The sequence below is a fragment of the Amblyomma maculatum genome, chromosome 1 (assembly GCF_055883805.1).
Source record: "Amblyomma maculatum isolate TAMU_Amacu chromosome 1, ASM5588380v1, whole genome shotgun sequence".
Classification (NCBI taxonomy): Eukaryota; Metazoa; Arthropoda; class Arachnida; order Ixodida; family Ixodidae; genus Amblyomma; species Amblyomma maculatum.
The window spans coordinates 219,762,081-219,783,630 of NC_139344.1; the positions used below are offsets into that span (position 1 = coordinate 219,762,081).

The 21,550-nt window shown below is 46.1% G+C and overlaps 1 protein-coding gene across 4 annotated transcripts in view; it reads right to left on the reverse strand.

Moving 5' to 3' along the window:
• The window catches only part of LOC146205646 (transmembrane protein 208), a 78,200-nt gene that overhangs the window by 22,564 nt on the left and 34,086 nt on the right, over positions 1–21,550 (reverse strand). For all 4 annotated transcript variants that reach the window (XR_014704239.1, XM_084590319.1, XM_084590317.1 and 1 more), the window contains exon 5: positions 10,357–10,441. Coding sequence is in view for 3 of the 4 variants with exons in the window: in XM_084590319.1 (XP_084446445.1) it covers positions 10,357–10,441 (85 nt within the window). In the remaining variant the exon portion in view is untranslated. The remainder of the gene's footprint in view (positions 1–10,356; positions 10,442–21,550) is intronic.

A 21,550-nucleotide genomic window follows, 5' to 3' on the forward strand; every position in this document is an offset into this window, starting at 1 on the left:
TGTTAATGGCAGCAAAAAGCTTGATAGCGCTCGTTAACGTGTGCCAGACAATGAAGCTCAAAGATTAGACAGGCAACTATTTTTATTCACAAGCAGACAGTTCTGCTTGAAAGCTGGAAAATTTAATTTGTCTTGGTTAAAATCACGCACTTCCCCTCTGCACTCAACAAGCAGACAAAAATATCCATGGGCCATCCTGTAAGTACTGGGACCTTGTCTATGGTAGCAGGGCAGAAAACAACAAAGGAGCAACAAAGAAAAGCCAACCAGGTAGAAAATACCGATAAGTCAGTGCCAGCAATAAAAACAAGAACTAACTGCAGCAAGAAGTAAAACATGATTAATTAAATGAAAATAGCACAGAAAGACCACTGCAAATATACTTGGCAACTTCTACAATAAATCTTCAAAAAATGACTTAACTAATTATAATTAAGTATTTTGACCAATACAATGACAGGCTTCTTTTGTACAGCCACTATGGTGAAACTATGAATACAGCTGTCAGCACGTTGTCAGAAAATGTCACTACCTTAAATCCATGCGAGCATCCGCCCATGCTTGAGCATCCGCCCCCCTTTTCCTTGAGATTTCGAATTTTCCTAAAAGACTGAGCAAGCACCCATGTTCCATGTCCGGAAATAGCTTTAGGCAAAAGCACTCATACACTCACAAACCTCGACCAAGAAATTTGTCCAATCTTGTTTGTTTGTGTTGTCGCTCTGATTGGCTGACGGGTCTTTTAAGTTTGCCAGCCAACAGAGAGAGTGATGAAGCCTATATGACTGACTGACCAACGACTGACCATTGGCCTCTTGTAGTACTTTCACAATTAAAAAAAAAGAAAACCATTGGAGTGGATAGGAAACGGTCGGGTTTAACCCAATACTCGGGTTCTGTAGCCAAGCGTCTTTACCACTGAGCCACTGCGGCGGGTGCTTTTCCTCGGTACAACCAGGTTTAAGTAGGGGCAACATTCACTATCTGACACAGCGGCTCCCAGATGGAGCCGCATGTACAGCTGGAACTGCAGCACATCAGGCCCATGCCCACGCTATAATCGATTTGAAAAATATACCCGTGCCAACTTTTTCCATGTATTTCCATGTCTTCTAATAAACTGAATTCTTTGTCTGGTATTTTCTGTGTTTACGCTTTTTAATCTAGGTTTAATTTAATTTAAACTAGGCGAATGCCTAACTGAACAGAACATACAACTTTCTCCCTGCATACATTTTTCAGCTAGAGAAAGTCTGCATTAGCAGAAAGCTTAAACAGCATATGGCGTGTAGAAAACAATGTTTGTGTGCGTATACGAGTCGACATATATGTGGGAGCATGTGATCAATCTTCTCCATTTTTTAAACGGGCTTCTCTGTGTCAACTTCAGCAGGGTGTGTTCATACTTTTAATTTTGAGTACTCATCTATAACCAAGAAAGATTGGCAACATGCCAAATGACCTGATAGGGTTGTGCAAAGTGATATGGAAACAAGTCACAGTTTTGTGTTTTAGTTCAAAGGCTCATAAACGTTCTTATTTCTCTTCCGTTTCATTTCAGCATATGTTTATTTTCTTTACACTTTCCTTTTACCTCATTTTCCCCAACTGTGGCCTGCTGCATGAAAAATGGGTGCAGATAGCCACAATGTCATCTTGAGGATGCCGAGGAAAGTAATGACCAATGTTTGGCACTTCCTGAGGCATCACCAGAGCCAGTAAAACACTTCTAATCCAACTTGAAAAGTACCGTATTTACTCGCATAATGATCGCCCCCCTGAATTTTGAGGTCAAAATTCCATTTTTTAAATTCCCCGCGTAATGATCGCACCCCGAACATGGAGCCGCCTGGTGGTTGATCTGCAGTCATCCCGCAGCGAATGCATTCCGACGAGTTCCCAACCTAGTCTAGTAACGTTGGAGTTCCCATGATTCCATGCTTTGCGGCGTTCGCCATTTTGCAATTCGGCAGCGTCGTAGCGTGCTTTGCGTTTTTGTGCGAGTTTACGCCATTTCATCATGGGGCGGTATGCCAGTTACACCGCCGCATTCAAGCTCAAGGCTGTCGACTATGCACTGGAGCATGGCAACCGCGCTGCTGGTAGGCATTTCGGCGTGGACGAAATAAGGATACGCTATTGGAAGAAGCAGCGCGAGAAGCTGATGGCTACGAACAAGACACGGCGGGCTTTCCGTGGACCCTCAAGTTCCCTCGTGTTGAGGAGGCGGTCCTAGAATACGTGAGGGACCTGCGCAAGGATGGTTGTGCGGTGTCATTAGAAATGATACAGACGCAGGCGCGCACAACTGCCAGGAAGCTGGGGATCGCCGCAAAGGATTTCCGCGCTAGCTCCGGTTGGACGACTCGCTTTATGCGACGGAATGGACTTTCCCTGAGGCGGCGGACGTCGTTGTGCCAGCGGCTCCCAGCCGCGTATGAAAGCAAAGTGATAGACTTCCATCACTTCGTCACTAGGCTTCGCGAAAAATGCGGTTACCTCATGTCACAAACTGGAAACGCCGATCAAACTCCACTGACGTTCGACATGCCCCGGAATACAACTGTGAACGAGAAGGGAGAAAAAAAATAAATGGACATTGTGCACTCCATGTGATGCTTAATGTGCGTGTTTATTGCGAAGGTAAGCCTTACTCAGCTTTTATTTTTGGTTGTAATCGAGATATATGTTCTAAGACGTCTGACCTGCAACTTATTTGCGTTTTCGGTGGTCAAAAATTTTTTGTAGAAAATTTGCCCCGCGTAATGATCGCACCCCGAAATTTGCGTCAGTATTTAAAAAAAAAAGTGCGATCATTATGCGAGTAAATACGGTATATAACATCCTCAAGCCAATTTTTGTAGTGGTGTTAACCGGTGTCTCTCCATGCCTATGATATCTGTTCTAATTCTGTATATAACGACCCAACAGCTGATGGTGTCAAAACTACACTCTTGCTTGCATAAGGCAGCGACTCGGAAGAGTCACAGGCCATGCTTTAGCCATCTCAGGGGCTGCAACCTCTTTTGAGCCAAATGTTGCTGGAAGACATCTAATGTCCCTAAGAAAAGCATGCTACTGGGCAGACATAACTAAGCTTAGAACTCTATCAATCCTTAAAAGAAGGACTGTGCACACAAACAGCAACATCAGAAGACATTCTCCAAGTGCAAGTAAATGGGTCTGTTCACACAGCATGATCGCCAGCTGTCGCACTGCATCTATTTTTTTTTTTTTTTTTAATTCTAAGCATTCACGAGGCTGCTGAGAGGGACATCAACTGATGAAGGTTCCAATGGACTGCCTCAAACTTATTGTGTGTAGTACCACAAATGCCTGCAGTTCTCAATCATTTTTGTGGGTAACCCCAAAAGCTTTGAAAAGGTGCCGAGGAACTCCATGTGGCCTGCCTTCCATACCTTCTCGCCCTACATGCATAAAACAAAGGTACGCAGACACATGGCACCTCAACAAATACCAAAATTCAGTTAACAATATGTGGCTGTACAGAAAAGAAAACTTGGCTGCCACTTAAGCTCCCCCTTCAAGAGTATTATGCAACAGCATTAATAGATCCCATCTGTGAATCCCGTTGTGGACCTTCGTTCGTGTATGTGCACTTTGCTACTCGTCTAAACATTAATCCCTTAATTTAAGCGAGCTTTTGTTGTGCCAAAAACTTGTCACTGTATCCCAGCTCAAAAGGGACCGTGCAAGGATAAGGAAAACCGTGCCATGAAAACACAAGACAGTGCCAAAGCGGGAACTGCAATCTGATACATCTCTGCCAACACATAAGGCGCTACGCCACATTCTAGTGAGAACCGCTAGGCCCAGATTCTAAAACACTCCTCACCTTACTAAGGGTGTCTCACAGCCTGTAAGGCACCCTAAAACCAATTCCAAAACACCCCTTACTAAGGGACACCTGTGCACCACTTCCAAGGGCGAGTCGAAAAATGCGCCAGAAAAGCAGCTTGGTTTGGTTTTGGGGTTTAACATCACAAAGTGACTCAGGCTATGAGAGGCACTGTAGTGAAGGGCTCCGGAATTTTCTACCTCCTGGGGTTCTTTAACGTGCACTGACATCGCACAGCACACGTATTGCCACTCCATTTCTCCTCCATCGAAACGCAGCCGCCGGCGGTTACGATCGAACCCGGGAACTCTGGCTTCCATTCCGACCGGAGCCTGCTACATTACAATGCAGGCGAAACGGAGTGGCGTCCATGTGCTGTGTGATGTCAGTGCACGCTAAAGGGACACTGCGGCAGTTTTCAAATGTGCTAATACTCTACATTTTTGAAGGAGATTATTTATTGATTACGTCTGCGAAGTTATGTTTTCGAATTGCCGACTGAAAGCACGCAATTCAAATCTTCCGCGCCCTACGCAACTGCTACAAAGGAGGAAAGCATAGAGAGAAACTGCGCTTCTCCGCCTGTTGTGACGCCACTTTGAGAAGCCGGATGCATTCAAAGCCACCCGAGGCAGATTTCGGCGTGCGCTATTCTTCGTCTTGCGTGCGTTGGGTACACACAAAACATGTCAACTTAGTGTTGTGTGCCCGATACAACACAGTTCTGCATGCGTTCATATGCACGAACAGCTGTGGGCACGACAATGCCGTCTTCCATTGTTTTTCGCAATGGCAAAAGCTCATGGTGCAATGCGAGGCTGCTGAGAAGAGAAATAAATTCAAGCCGACAAAAGGAAACATTCTACTCGAAGCATTTTCATGACTGTGACAACACGCAGTTTGTTCCTAATGAGATTTCTATAGATTTTTGTCAAAAAGGCATGGTTGAACCATGACGCTGTTCTATGTATTTCCTCGCACAGAAGAGTCGTGCCAGTCACAATTCCATAGAATCGTGTTTATTAAGGGAAGAAAAGGGAGGTAAGACTTGTATTTCTGATTATAGTTCATTACTTTCTGACTATTCAGGTCTCATCTGGATGTGAACCGTTGCGTTTAGGGTTGATTGTGATCTGTTCACAGAGTGTAATCTCAAGATAGTACGGGCAGACAGCATCGACGCGTGGTTGTACTTCGTGTCTCGTTTCCTTTTTGTTTTGTTTTTGTGCAAAGGTACGCGGAAGGGCTTCTGTGCAAAACATTGGACAACTCATCAGCAGCACACACTGATGATCCTTTGCGAACAAGCAGATGATTAAAGAGAGCCCACTGTTGTGTCGCAGCTTCGCAGCTAGGTTGTGACGGCTTTGCAAGATCCTTTCCAGCACGCCAGTGCCTGATATGTTCGTGGAATCCCTACAGGAGCGTTAGGAGGTGAGGCAAGTACCACTCGGTTGAGTATGGGAGCATTCAGGTATGGAGTGCACAGAACGAGATTTCCTTCAATGCGTCCAAGTAAGCAATTATCGAAGTTGTTCTTATATGGGCTTGTGATTTTGCACCCATTGCTGCCTCGTCATTTTACAGTCTTTTCTATTTTGAGGATGATAAATTAAATTAGAAATGAAACCGAAGAGGCTCTTGTAGAAGGCAGATTTCAAAAAACATGCTTTTCTCATAAAGGTGTGGGTGCTGTGGAGCAGCAGCTTGGCTTTCAACATACGTCAGCCGTCATTTTACTAAATTTATATTGTGAGCGTATGATAAAATTGAAAAGTTCTCTACGTCAGCATGTTCCATGACCCAAGCAGCACTCTGCACATGTTTGACTTGGTCTCCAGCACAATAGCTCTGTCAATGCCTCGCATACATCGCAGAGTTCGGCAACCGCGCTTCGATTAATTTCATTTGTCTGGTGGCGCAGCTGTGTACTGCTTCACCCTTTCTATAAAATTCATTTCCCCAAGGTACTATGCCTGGCACTCAAAGCAGGATTTGGTACACCACCCCTTGGGACCCTTTTTCACAGCAATAAAAGCAGCGCAATGACGGAGACGCATCGGCAGCTTCCTCGGCCCTCAAAATGTTGTCACGTGACGTCTTGGCCAATCACAGGCAGTGGCGCAACCAGGGGTGAGCCCTGTCGCACGGACTGCGTACTTCTGATTAAAAAAAAAAAGAAAAAAAAGTTTTCTGCTTTTCCTGCCTAATTTCAACCTGATATTCAAGTTCGCAGCATAAAAAACTGTGGATTTCTGCTGAAAGCCCAATTTTTGGAAAAAGTGCCGTAGTGTCCCTTTAAAGAACCCCACGTAGTCAAAATTTCCAGAGTCCTTCACTACAGCGTCTCTCAAAGCCCGAGTATCGTTGGGACAACCTTACAAACCAAACCAAACCAAAAATTAGGCATCTATACTCCTTTAAACTTTGCCTTAAGAGTAGACGTAACAGTGGGCGCACTCATTACCTCACTTTTAATGCCCATACCTCGGCATCTCACCTTCACTTCAACTATTTAGCTGTCTCTTGCCAAGCATTTTTCACCTTCTCGGCATTCATCTTACAAGTTTCCTTGGTAGTCGTGCACCACCATTTGGGTTCGTGTTATAATTTGTAATGATACGTAGGAAATTACTGCACATAGATCCGCCCCGTGATTTACGCCTATAATTGAATTTCTTCTCTCGCCAGTTTCGTTTTTGGTTTTAACACCCAAGCGATGGCTGCGACATCAAATTCAAGTCCAGGCCACATCAGGGATGAGGAAAATATAATTGTTCCTGTGTCGTTTGAATTCAGTCTGCCTGCCAAAATTTTGCCAGTGGGTCCGAGTGAGTCCTCATGATTTTGCCAAGGAAAAGAGAGGACTGATGATATGCATGACCAAAATATTCCAATATCCACTTTTACAAGAGACTGAAAAAGTTCACAGCTATCACAAGAGCACTGAAGTTTTTCTGGTGGTCTGATTCATTAGTGAACTACCTCTAAGCAATGAAGCATCAATTTCAGTCCTGTTAGCAAAATGCTGGGTCACCAAACAATACTGAAAAGGTAAACCACAATGAAAAAGCATGTGCTTTGCAGGCTGAGTGTGACAGAAAGGACTTTGATGAAATATACCCATAAATATACACAGAAACAAACCAACATTTAGCACAACATCGACCATCAGTTTCTGTAGTAAACTGACAAAGGATAAAAAATAATAGCATGGACAAACTAAAATTTTTTATAGGGAATCCTGTTAGCTTCATTACTCCTCTTTTACTGGAGCTCCCAGCCTGAGTAGGAGTACAGTCAATAGAATACCACTGCACAGTTTAACCTACTCTGGTAAACACCAGCAGAATGTAGAGCTTTGTAATTAAAGTAGAGAGCCACTAATTCTTTAAAAAAAAAAAAAGAAAGAAGGCTTTCTGAGGTATAAAGAGGGCTTTTTTTTTTTGGAATAGTAATAGCAGTGTTTGTGGATGTCAGAAGACAGATCAGTCATGTAACCAGTGAGCTGGCTAATCTGACTGAAACAGTTCACTTTTTAGCCATTACTGTTAAGCACATCATTGCAATCTAAGATATACAGCTGGCCATTAGTAATAGCCATATCCTATTAGATTTTCAAAAACACAATTGCCTTTGAAGCCGTGGCTCAAAAAGTTTTTGCTATCTTGCATGACTTTCCTGTGCCTTCGAAGCATGCACAATGCCCACCAGTATTCATCACTCAAAGGAACACATATTAGGTGACCTACTCTGTGCTGTCTGCGTTACAACGGCAAGCAGCAGCGAGCACCACGGCACAGGCATAACAGAGGAGACCACGTTGCTTCTTTTACACCTCGAAAAGCCTACTTTTAAAGACTGGTAGCAGACAGCGTATTTTCAGGTGCATAAGACATACCTTTATATAAGGTGCCTACCCCATATTTAGAGGCTTTCAATGAAAAAGCTAGTTATAGGATGCATCCTTGTATAAGACACACCTCAATTTTCCCAGTTAGGGCAATGGGCCTTGACTACACTTGCTTGTGCTATCACTGCAAAATGCTCTGCACCTGTGAGAAAACTCGTTATGCTAAATGATAGTAAAAGAAAAAAAAAGAGGCAATGCTTTTGCCCAAAAATACCTTTGCACAGGCAGAACAATAACATTTTATCTTTACTCAAACCTTGTAAAGGCGTCATCTTTGGACGTGCCATCAAAAAGTTCACCAATTTATGGTGGCAACGCTGCTGAGACACCCTTTTTGTGTGGACGTCGCCATTGCTTGGCATATCGTTATACAGTAAAAGCTCGTTAATTCAAATTCCACGGGGCCGCCAGGCCAGTTCGAATTAACCAAAATTCGAACTAATGAAAGTGAGCAAAAATGAAGGCGTTTGATGCCCGGAGGGCACGAAAAACATTTATTTAGCAAAAAAGTCTTATCATCTTCTGCTTCTTCTCTCTGAGGGCTATCGTACTCACTCGGTCTTCTAGCATGCGAATGCGACGCAGGGAGTCTTCTTCCCCCTCTTCAAAGCTGAAGAAAAGGCGCGCGACATTCAGCGCTCCCATAACTTCTGCCGCGGATGGACGCACGGGCTCTTGCTCCTCGTCGTCGTCCTCGTCTTCTGCCTCTTCTGGGACAGACTGCTCCCCAACAATTTCAGCGACAATGTCCTCATCACTTAGGGCACCGCACACTGCTGCATCGCTGTCTACTCCAACGTAATCATCAAAACTGACGTCCTGCAGCACAGCACGCACAGCCGCAGGCAGAGGCTCCGGACTCCCATCATCGCCACTTTCTTTCATACTTCCGGCAGCAAAGCCACAGTGGTGGAAGCAGTTTGCAATTGTGGACGGCGTGACCTGCTCCCATGCACGCACCAACATGTGCATTGCTGCGAGCAATGTGATGGTGCTGGTTTTCTGGTTTCCAGTGCACAAAGTCATGCGCTCGATCATGTGGCGCCTATAGAAACATTTGATGTTTCTGATCACCCCCTGATCCATCGGCTGCAAGGCCGCAGTCGTGTTGGCGGGCAAAAAGACGAGCCTTGTGGCTTTCAGCTCGGCGTCGACTTTGTGTGCCGAGCAGTTATCCACAATGAGGAGAACTTGACGCTTCCCTAGCTCCATCCTCCGATTGAATTTCAAGAGCCATTTTTTAAACAATTCGCCCGTCATCCACGCCTTGCTGTTGGCGGAGTATTCCGTCGGCAGCGTCCTAATGTTCTTGAAACATCTAGGCTTATGTGCCTTGCCGACAACAAAAAGAGGGACCTTCTCCGTCCCGGTCATATTAGCGGCGACCAGAACAGTAATCCGCTCTTTGCTTCGCTTGCTGCCAGCGCAGCTGTCCCCTTTAAATGTTACTGTTCTGTCGGGCTGGAGCTTATAAAACAAAGCCGTCTCATCAGCATTGAATATATCATGTGCCGAGTAGCTTTCTAAGTACTGCTGCAGAGCACCGCTTCGCCACGTGGCACAAGTTTCTGCATCCACTTCTTTGGCTTCTCCAGACAACACCCGGAAGACAAGATTATGTCTGTCTCTAAAGCGGTGAAACCATCCTTCGGAGGCGACAAAATCTTCCACATTCAAGCGCAGGGCGAAATCGGCCGCCTTCGCCATGATAATTGGGCCGCTCAGTGGAATGTCAGCGCTTCTCATTTCTTTCACCCACGTGATCACAGCGGTCTCAATTTCCGGATACTTGGCTAACCGAAGCCTTTTTCTGTTGCTGGCGAAATCTTCGGCTTCATAGGCATCCTCGATGGCCTTCCTATTTCGGACGTACGTCGACAACGTGCTTGGTGGAATCCCGTGCTTTTTCGCGATTTCCACTTTGCTGGCCTTCCGTTCATCCACCTCGCGTAAAATAGCCACTTTCTCCTTCACCGTCTTGGCACAGTATTTCCCACGCGAACACATCTCGCGGACACAAGCTCACAACAAGCGGCGTGCAAAACGAGGGCTCACGAAATGCAACACGAAACCGTGGTCGATAACACTAAAACGTCGTTCCTCGAAGGAGTCGCGGCAGGAAAGACTGTTTAGTACTTGTTCCAGCACCCTAGCGGCGCCCCGATGGTTGTGCCATCTATCGTTCTGCCGTGAAAGCTTCCAACGATGGTTTTTAACAGCGCCGCTTGGTGGCGCGCAGTTCGAATTATGGGTGGCGGCGCCAATTTTTGAGTGAATTAACAAGCTGTTACGCGCATAGACTTCTATGCACTGCGGACCGGACCACGATGACTATTTCGAATTATCAAAAATTTCGAATTAACGAGTTGTGAATTAACGAGCTTTCACTAATGCCTAGGGACTGTGAGACGAACATAGGCTTCGTAATCGCGGCAGTCGCTACTGCTGCCATTTCACCATAAATGCATTGAAAAAAATATATATATATATGTGTGTTATACATTGAAAAATATGGCAGCTAAAATATTATGATCTGTTTCAATAGTCGCGCCATAAACCGCCAAGATAGCAGGATGGTACTTACCACAAGCCATAAGAACCAGGCATATGTGGACACAAGTGAAAGTGTTTGAATGCACGCAGTCAAGATGATCAAGTCTTTCAGGTGCCTAATAAGAGGATACAAACAAAAGAAAGAATTAAGCAGATGCACTGGCAGTTGGGATGACAAAAAAGCAGTAGCAGTACTAGTGTTTTTGTTGAAGAAAATGCAGCATGTTCCACCATTACGTGGCAGAAAAGCCATGCAGAATCATACGTTCCATACTACACTCACTAGTACTACACTCAAGGCTTTCATAAAATATGAACCATTTTGTGCAACACCGGGAAATGCCAAGTCACAGTGGTGAACATTTTAACTCTGTCGGGCCGTGGGAAAAAGCCGGCGATTCTGAGAGGCCTTGGAGAAGGCTTTGCATATATGCAAACTGTCACCAATCCATATGTGACATGTATTAAACTATGCATGAACTGCATATAATGTGAAAAAAAAAGGGAAAAAGAAAACTCATTTCCAAAACCTGGGGGGGGGGAGGAATTACGTGCTGAATAAGCATGCTTATAAAATTAAGAAATGGTAAAAAAAAAATTTCACGAATACAAAAGTTGACATAAGCCTCCCTTCTTACTTTTGAAAATATAGGTTAAGTAGGTGTAATTTTCCTTCTCTGGTGTTAAGTCCTTCAGGACCATGCAGTCAAAATAGGTAACCCTGAGAAGCCTTGGTAAATTTTATTAAATATGTCTGCATGATTCTGTTGTAAAATATGCTAAAAAGTGGTTAAACGGTCTCTCACATGCATACAAATTCGTTTACTTTTATAAATGACAAGAAAAAAATCTGATTTTGAGAACTTGCTGGGAAAAAACCTTGGGAATGTTAAGAAAGAAGGCTTGAACATCAAAATGAAACACTGCAATAAAGATATTTCAGGACACCGAAGAAAAGCTACATTGTTTCATCTATTAGTTGTAAACATTTGGCATGCCTACCTAAAAAAATTGTAAACTGATTTATAGAAAAGGAAAGGCACAGTATCTTTCACACTTTCACATGACAGTGACAAAAACTTGGAGCTCCTATGTCCGTACATTCACGAGCTCAAAGTAAAGGGAAAGCTGTGCAGGGTCCTTCGGGCCAATTGTGCCACAGTCAACATTGTTCATCCTTCCTATGTTAAAGAGCAGAACTTTACTGGGGAAGTGGCGTGGTTAAAACAGGTGCTAGAAGATCAGTGTGCACCTTCCGATGGCAATGGTAGTGATTTCCGGCCAGTTCGGAGAGCTGTAAACGGAAGCTGCCGTCTCGCGGGCAGTCTCATTACAGTATTCGTAATAGACTGAATCAGTTGCTGCATGAACGGGGTCAGAAGCTAGTAGAGGGAACAAGGTCGAAATCAGGCAAGCTGGCTGCCAAGCTTACATACAACCAGACATCAGGAGCATCTGGTGAGGGGAAAGACATCCCCAACAACAAACGAGTCAATTGCAGTGTGAGCAGACGAGGGACAGCCCGAACCAGTGGCCAAAGAAAAGCTGTTGAATGGCAGCATACGAAAAATGCACTACAGGTTAGGTGTTGCCGCCGACATCTCCTTTCATGGACTGCCTGTTAAGTGTTAACAGATTCGGTAAGAGTTCAACAGACCTGTCAAAGCTGCACTTTAAAGCTCACAAGGGCATCTTTAGGCACAATGTGACACTGTACCACAAGGGCAGACTGCTGTAACAGCCCTACAGAGACAAAGAGGGAAGGACACTAAACCAGCTGGTTGCCCCTGAAAAGCATCAATCTGATATATTAGGTTTTGCCATGGAAACAGTTGGTCAGGGCACCTAGGCATGAACAAAATGAAGGAGAGGCTACTTGGAGAGTATTACTGGCCAGGCTGCTTCAGAGATGCTGAATGCTACGTTCAATTGAGCGACACTTGTCAGCGCCCAGGAAAGCCAGGTGGAAAGATGGAAGGCTCCTCTAAAGCTGGTTCTGCTGATTTCAGAATCTTTCCGTTGACTGGTCATTGACACCGTGGGATCACTGCCTAAAACCAAGTCCGGATATAAGTTCGTCCTCACTATGATAGACTTTGCTACAAAGCTTCTAGAAGCGGTACTTCTAAGGGAGTTTAGTCCAGTGAAGATATTCGATGCACTCCTTTCAGTTTTCGCTCGAATCGGCTTTCCAGCATAAATTCAAGCTGACCATGGGAAAGTTTTCACGAATGCACTGACGACCACGTTTTTGCAGAGGTGCAGTGTAAAGTTCATACATAGTTTGGCTTATCACCCCCAGTCCAACAGTGTATAGAAGTGACACTCCGAGTTCAAAATGGTGGTGCATGCTTCATGCTATGAGCAGAAAGACGACTGAGAAAGTTGTCTGCCAGCAATACTGTTTATCCTGGTGTTTGAGGGCAGCCGTCAAAATAGGGTGTGGAAAAAAGCAATTTTTCGACACAGGCTATCACTCAAACAGATGAAAAACCTCCTCACACTGTTAGAGGAAGACGCTGAAAATGTTGAGGTTGAAGATTGTGAGAATTTTATTCACTGGGTGAAAGAATGGGTGATGAAGTGCACCGAGAAGTGGAAGAAGATCAAAAGGATGGTGGGATCAAGAAATAGCAGAGGCCATACACAGGAGCAAGAAATGCTGCAGGGAACACCGCCATGCACTCCGAGGAAAAGAATCATCTCGGATAGCAAACTCTATGGGAGCAGTATAGAAGAGCTAAGCAAATGGCTGCACAACTTGTACAGAAGAAGGTCCATAAACTCAGAGCTAAACTTACTGAAGACCTCAAGGTGGCTGGTCGCGATGCCCCAAAAAAAGTTTTGGCAGCCTATCCGAGCAGAACAAGCCCAGCCAACTCAGACAGCGACTACCCTCAGAGATCATGTCTCTGGGGAGGTACATGAAGGTCTGGCATGCTTGAGGTATGTTCAAAATTTCACGGCACAGAAGCTCGCCCAAGTCATGCCAGGAGAGCACCACAGTACTGAAGCGCTGACAGCTTTGTGTGACCGGGAGTCTATCACACAGCATGAACTAGAGAAAGCCCTCGAGCATATGAATGGACACTCAGCTAAAGGCCAGGATGGTATACCAGTTCAGCTGTTGAAGGCACGGCAGAGTACGGCTGATACCGAAGAGGGGTGGAGATGCCCAGTCACTAGCCGACAACCAGCCAATTTCAGTAACATCGGTCCTATATAGACTTTTCGCACACATCGTCAGTACTGGACTACACTCCTGGGCAGAAAAAGAGGGCATCCTTGGGGAGCTGCAGATGGGCTTTCGGCCAGACCCTCACGACTGCCTGGTTGTAGTCACCCAAGCTTGGGAGATAGCAACGCAGGAAAACAGGGCTCTCCTGCTAGCTCTCCTGCAAGGAGTTCTAGACATCTCTCAGGCATACGATGGTATAGTGCACAAAACACTCTGGACAGTATTGAATGACCTTGGACTTCCAGCTCAATGGATATAGCTGCTTCAGGAGCTGCACAAGGGAAATCTGGCTGTCATACAGTGGGGCAGCGATTGCTCGGAATCAGTGGAGGTACAGCGAGGTCTGAGGCAAGGGTGCCCGTTGTCCCCTCTTCTCTTCATGCTGTTCATATCGCTATTGACCCGACGGCTAGAGACGAGTGGCCTTCGTTTCAACCTTACATACATGGAGGAGGGAATAACCAAAGAGCGATATCTTCTGGCGCTCCTATGCCGATGACATTGTTATCCTGGCGAACTCGAGCCAAGAACTCCAAGCACTTTTGGACATCTGCTCAGAAGAGGGCAATAAACTCGGCCTGACATACAACCAGAGAAAGTTGGCTATTATGGTGGAGAACGACGCCAGCACTGACACTACACAGAAAGGAGCCATGCTACTCCAGAGGAATGAGGTAGAATGGGTAGATACCTACACATACTTGGGCGTCCTGCTCACCAATGACAGAAAATACCTCCAAGATTATGAGACAAAGCTGAAAGGCAGTGCAGCAACGGGCCTACCTCATGCACGGAGCCCTTCAAACTTTTAGTCGTTTCGAAGTAGTGTGCGCACTGTGGAAGCTAGTGGCTGTACCCTCTCTGACCTTTGCGAATACGGTACTGTGCCTCTTTTCTCCTACATGACAGGCCCTCAAAGTTCGTCAGTGAGAAGCCAGACATGTGGCTCTTGACGTATACAGATTCGTCCCCAATGCTGCCATTCAAGGTGATGTTGGCTGGTCCAAGTTTGAGACCCGAGAAGCCAAGGCCAAGCTCCTATTCGAGCGAGAACTCAGCGCACTACCGGACGGCAGGTGGGCCAGAGAGGTTTTCAAGTATGTGCATCTACGATGCCTACACACTAGGTAAAATAACCTGACCTGGTGGCTCAAAGAAAAGTTTGAGATACTTGGAGTGGCACTGACAGCAGTACGCGAACCCACCTGGTGCCGAAAGGTGTGTGACAAAATCAAAGAAGTTGAGACGGCTGTGTGAAGACTGGAAGCAGCACGCAAGTCGTCCCTAGTACTCTGCAGCACCAATAAAACAGTGATTAAAAAGGAGGCCATCTACAATAACACCACTGGAAGTGGCCTCCTAGGCAAGGCTAGGGCTGGCGTGTTGCGCACCCGACGACTTCGAGAAAAGTTCTCCTCTGGGCTGGACACGGCACGCACCCAGTTAACTTTCTTATATATATATATATGGATGATGTGGTGTTCCAGATGGTCCGTTGATCCGGGGACACGTTGCAGGAAACGGACGGGACAACTTTTCGAGCGCTATGGGCACTTTATTGAACGGGTCAAAAACACATTTTGCTTTAGCGAACACAGTTCGCAACTTCCTGCCACCAGTTGTAAGTCGGCAGTCAGTCTGTCTACCCGTCTGTCTCTTTTCTCCCCAAACACCCGTCTTAAGTATACATTTTCAACATCCTGGTGACCAACCTCGTGGCCAATCGGAGGAAAAGAGCTTCTTCAAGATCAGAATGACAAAGCCACATTTTAAATAGCCAATGCAATATCGGCACCTCCGAGATTGGTCCTTCGCGAGCCCCACGTGCCTCCCACCAATCGTTCGCCCTTTCCCCCTATGGGGACGACGCACAGATACTCTCTCAAAATCAGGGGCGGGACAAAACAAATTAGCAAAGACACGTGAATGCCACTTTCACTTTCACCAGCAATGCACACACGTGCAAGGGCACACAGGGCAGCAAGAAATACGAGGGTAGTGTCCGGGCCCCGCCGGCCGTAAGAAGAGAATTTATTGCTACCACGCTCATCAACACGAGCGCCGTGGCTGCGGCGATGTTTCCGTCAACTTTAGAACCGACAGCACCGGATGTGCCGTACTGTTCTCCCGCGTCTTGGCCGGCTCGGCGAGAGCGCCGCGGGGATATTTATGTTCACGCGGGAGTCGACAGCTCGACGGCGCGGTGCGCGCCTTTCCACTCGAATACTACGAAGGCATCACATTAGAAACGGCACCCCTGGCCTCGCAGCCAGAAACACGAGACCGCTTGTGTGTAAACGTCGCGCTTCCCGAGCGACCGTCCGTTTTCGCGTTTTGTTTTTACAGCTTACGGTTGCGTCGGTGCCGTCCCATCGGTAATGCGCTGATAAACCTTCGCCCTTTATTGGTCTGAGCTGATAGGTTAAACGACGACGCGGTTCGCTCTCCGCAGTCTTCGCGTCGCCGGCACGCCTGACTTGTACGGATCTGTCTCAAGGATCTGTCTTTGAAACTTAAACAATGTGTGCTACCCGTAAGACGACTCTGGGTTTCCCACGCGGCTGCAACAGCAACCAGCGCACTCCTTCGGTCGCACAGGCCAAAGGTCACTGCAGCGTGCACATTTGCAGGCCCCTTAAGTGGTACGAGTGGCAGATGCGGCGCAGGTTGTTTTCCCCGAGAGTCATAATTCCCGCGTCTGGCACCGAGCTGCCTATTCTGTCTCACGGTCTGACCACCACCTCCCAAGGTCTCAGCTCCGAACTCCCGGTAAAATAACTTTTCCTCGCATATTTCAAGTTCAACGGGCGCCCGGACGCGTCCTCATAAAAAAACCCTGACAACAAAGTTAACAATCAGAAAGAAAAGACAAACAGAAGAAGCGAGCCGGCTGTTTTGGAGTGCTCCCCTCCTCCACAACGGTCCAGCAACTTAACACACCCGATGTCAAATTGCAGAGGAGACGATCAGCATATTGTGTTAGAACGCCCACAGCTGTTGCCACCACTCCCTCCAACCGTGCACGCCATGGCGGACATGGACGACATGCTGGCGATAGCACTCAGGGTGCGCCATCAAGTGCATGACACAAGCGACAAAAACAAGGCAGTGGAAATGACCAAGCGACACCTTGAGCACTGGTAGCGGGGACGTCTGTACAATAAATTTTGTGAATAACGCACTGGCGTTGTACGGAACATTTTTGTAGGCCTGATCCAGAACCCGCTGTGATCACCCGTCAAACAGGGTTTGGGCCATGCAATCATCATCATCATCATAAGTTCAGCATGAAGCCACAGCTTTCACTCCTGCCAAACTAATATATGGAAGAGCTCTCCATTCCCCGCTTAGATTGCTAAGAGAGATGTGGGGAGAGACCAGCGGCAGTCAACCAGTCGTGGAGTATGTGCTGCAGCTGTTAAATCATCTGAGTACCATGTGAGAACTAGTGGACAAAAACCTGAAAATGGCTCAGGAAACTGCCAAGCCGTACTATGACAGGAATGCTAGAGTGAGAACCTTTAAGGTAAGAAATAATGTGCTGATTCTCAGGTCCGCGCCGCAAGAATAACAAGCTGCAATTCATTGGGATGGACCCGTAGAGGTTCTAGATCAACTTTCTGAAGCTACCTACACTCTGAAAATGCCTGGGAGAGGCAGCAGATAAAGAACTGCCCCTGCAATCAATGAAACCCTATGGTGAAAGGAGCTAGTGGTAAACATGGCAGTAAACACCCCTGAGGAACTACTGACCAAAACCCTCCGAGTGGAAAAAAACCGCAGCGAAAATGCTAGCAGCAGCAGCACAGTTCTCGTGGCTCGTTCCATGAGCACAAAGGTTCTAGAGCCAACTCAATTGCTGGAACTAAAGCAGCTGCTTTGCAAATTTCAGGATAGTTTTAGTGGCCAGCCAGGTAAGACAAACCTCCTCAGGCATGATATAGAACAAAACGTCTACTAAGCCAGTGATGTCGAAGGCCTACAGGGTTTCACCCAAAAAAAAAAGGAAAAAGGAAATAACCTGAGGCTAAGATCAAACACATGCTAGCATTTGGCATGATAGAACTGGTGGAAAGTGATTACACCTCTCCTCTGCTCCTCGTAGAGATACCAAGATCCTCGTCTCTGTGTGGACTACAGAAAGCTTACTGCCACAACTAACTACCAGCTGTATCCTATCTTAAATGTAGAGGAAAGGAGAGAGACCATTAGCCCTGCCCAGTACATCTCCAAGCCGGACCTAGTGAGGGGCCACTAACAGGTTCCTTTCTCGAAGAACGCACCCCAATAGGCGGCATTTATTTCACCTGTAGGCGTATTCTGGCCTCTAGTTCCGAGTTTCAGGCTGAAGAATGCGCCAATTAGCTTTGCTAAGCTAATGGACCTTGTCCTCAAGGACTTAAGAGGATTTTGTGCTCCCATATCTCGATGACATAGCTGTCTTTTCTAACCTATGGGAAGGCCATCTTTCACATTTAAGGAGAGTGCTGACCATGCTGCGTGATGCAGCATGGTCATTGTGGTTGCTCACATGTGACCTACCTCGGTCATGTGGTAGGCAGGGGAATGTGAAGGCCGTCGGATCCTCAAGATAACCCTTACAGACCTTATGCAAAATTGCTGCCATCTATCGACCGCCGCACGCGTTTCCGCCATGTTCAAGGGTAGCTGCATTGAGGAGCGGCAAGTGGCATAGGGGGCTGCGCAGCCGGCAGCTTTAATGCTCGTTGTTGCCGATAATATCGACATACTGTTGTGCCCCTTGTTGTACGCAAAATTAAAATAAGGGTGTAGAAGAAAAGAAGCAGCAAGTTACTATTGAGCTTTTTTTTTTTTCTTGAGGCTTGTGTTAATCTGCTCTCACGTGGTTGTCGCGCTGGGTGCACATTCCATCAACGGCGCGCCTGAATTGTAAGATATCTTATTTAGCGTGCATTGTAAGTTTGCAAATCAGTACCCGGTGCTAAGGCAGACGAAATATATCGCCCACGGTGTGTTAAATTTGCCTGTAGACAGACTGCGCATTGCCTTTTTGCATAAAAGATGTGCAAGAGTGTTGTTCCTGATTTCCTTGTTGCGCTAATTCATCTCAGCTTTTAAGGTTTCATGCATACAAGTTGTCAACAGATTTTGCCCGTATGTATGCGTCCAGGTATCCAGATAGAACAGGTTTCGGCACTTCAAAGGCGTCAGACTGCTCTCTTAAATTCCAGCGCAATATTCTAACGTCTTTACGCATTCAATTCATCGATTAATTGAATATAGCCGATACGTCCAGGCTTCAGTTGCTGAGATGAGTCTCCAGAACACGACTTGCAAAAGAAATGACTAAGGGTATATAGATGGCAGCAACTGCCCCTACTGTTTAGCTGCTCTCGCCCACTACGAGTTCGCATGACTGTTGTTGCTATAGGGACCGGACAGCTGAACGAGTGGCGCCGCCTCTCGGCGCATCGCTCAATCGCTGGAATGCGCCGGCTTGGGGCCGGCGCATTGCCAGCGCATTGGAGCGTGCTGTTTGTCGCTGGTTTGTGGGGAAATTGGAAATCCCAAGGTTTAGATAATGTTGTGCGTGAATATATCTTCAAGAGAGCAGAAAATTGAGCTAGTTGTGTGAATGTGTCCAGTGAAACGAAGTCTGGCCAAATAAGGGTGGCGAAACGTGGTGTGTTGTTGGCTGCACTGGCAGCTACGCAAACTCGTTGGACGCTTTAAGGTCGATTCATTTCTACGGGTTTCCACACAAGCATGAGTAGCGGGTGACCTAAGCATGGTTCTTTGAAAGGCAGAGGCATGAATCTACGTATTTGGCTACTGTGTGGTCAGAGAAAGTACCAAATGTTTAAAATTCCGGTCTGGATGCTTCGTGCCTTCTGTTCCCCAGGAGTGACAGCACAAGAGTCTCGGAGTCGAAGCTGCACTCCTTCATCTGTAGTTACTTTATTGACAATTGGAAAACGAAGGAACCCAACAGCGTAAGTTACAACGCTAGCATTTCCCCGCCTGTGTACAAGAAAACCCCAGCACGGAAAAAGAAAAGGCAGCTCCACCACAGTCGTTCGGGCTGCGTTACAATCTTCAGTGATGGGCAGAGACAATGTTTGCGCAGCTACTTTCCTGACATAGCCATAGATAATTTACTTTTTCTCTTAACAGAAAGAGCAGATAGGAGACATGAACAATACCTATTACCATGATCTTGTACTTTTTCCTCTCTTCGTTTGTCAACTAATGAAAATGTGCTGAGAGTTCTGCGTTAATTATCTTGGAACTTGTTAACATTTGTTTGTGGCATGTCTATTTCGCCTAATAAAATCACTCATTTCACAGCTCAATCAACACCGCACGGTCATAAAATCTGCTGTCGGCTTCATATAAAAGTCGAACAAGAAAAAAATACAGTATAGTAATTTGAGGAAACGAGCATAAAGGTAACACTTTTTTTTATTTTTAAGGCCATGTAGCAGTTTTCTTTTCGCATTCACGTTGCACCTGACACGGGTTTACGTATTTTCTCAGCAGTACCCATTTCCTGGCCCGCCTAAATATGTGTTTCTCATTGGCGTTTTAGTGAACGTGAGATTTCCCGATTGTGGCGTAGTAAGACAAGACTGTTTTACCTCTCTGAGAAATTGCTTCTATGGCCAATCTAAACAGATTTAGCCGCAGTCCGGCAAGCTGTAGTGACAAAGTTGTAAAAAGAATGGCTTTCAGTTATCCGGATTCCTTTACGTGCAAATAGAAAACTACCTACATGGCCGTGTCCCCTCGCACTCATCAGGTATCGAGCGGGTCAGGTATCGGCCCCGCAAGTTCGTGGTATGCTAAGAAAGTAGAACACCTTAGCGAACGAGCCATCAGGATTCATTTAACAATAGAACGCTCTCTTAGTTGTCGGTGGCTTATCTTACAACACATCACACTGTGTGTGTGTTTTTTTTTTTTCGATTGTATTTAACAGTTTTACAGTATTAGACTATAGCCTTCAAATGTTCAAGGCAACTGCGGTCAATCGCATTGAACTTCCTGCGCTGAGAGAACGCCTAAATAAGCAAAAGCCAAATACTACCAAGATCTCTCCATCATAGCAGGCGTCCGAAAAAATAGGGCCGCTGATAGCAGGAAATTTAATTTTTTTCTTTTCACAACCTCCGCAGCATGTCGAGAGAAAGGTATTTATAGTATAATATTTTCTAAGTCAACTACATGTAGCAGCTCCGACGTGTTCAACAAGAGCATCGTCGTATATGTAAAAATGATGCTGAGGTGGTATTACTCATGTGGCTTATATTCTGATTAAGTTTGATAGTCTCAAGGCCGGGTTCAGTGAGCTATTGTAGCGTAATTGTGCAGTAAGTCCTGGAAGTATATGTGTGTTTGCTTTTCCAACCATAAATAGGATCCTACTTTTGCCTTGCTTGTTTATTTTTCTCCTTTCCAGCTCTCGTTGCAAGGTTGAAACTGGAATGTCATTTGCAATTATTCTACTCTGAATCGTTTGAGCCTAGCTATTACCAAAAATGACAGGTGCAGCATTTTTTTCATTTTACATGAACGCTGACCATTACAACTACCACTACTACGGCGCCACGGCTACACGGCTCAGCGGTATTTGATCTTCAGGCGGGTTTCGACTAGATTTAATATAAGTTGAAAGCGCAGTGCAGGCGTAATTCCCGTCTTTGAAGTCGTCTTTACAAGCGCCTAACGAAGGTGTTCCTAGCGCAATGAAATCACGCGCGCGGCATTTTCGAGTATATAACACAATACCATGCGCCGGGCGGTTTAAAAAAAAAAAAACATGCACGCCCCGCCGAGGACAGCCCTTTCCTTTTTCAAGATTTCCAGGTCGAAAAATATTCCTTGCGATTACTCAAAGCAGCTCAAAGTTCTCAAAGCCACACCGCAAAACAACGGGTAGGGGCGTGCTCAATAACGGCTCGCAGAACGGAAACGACTGCGCGCTCAGCTGCCTTGGCACTCCGCT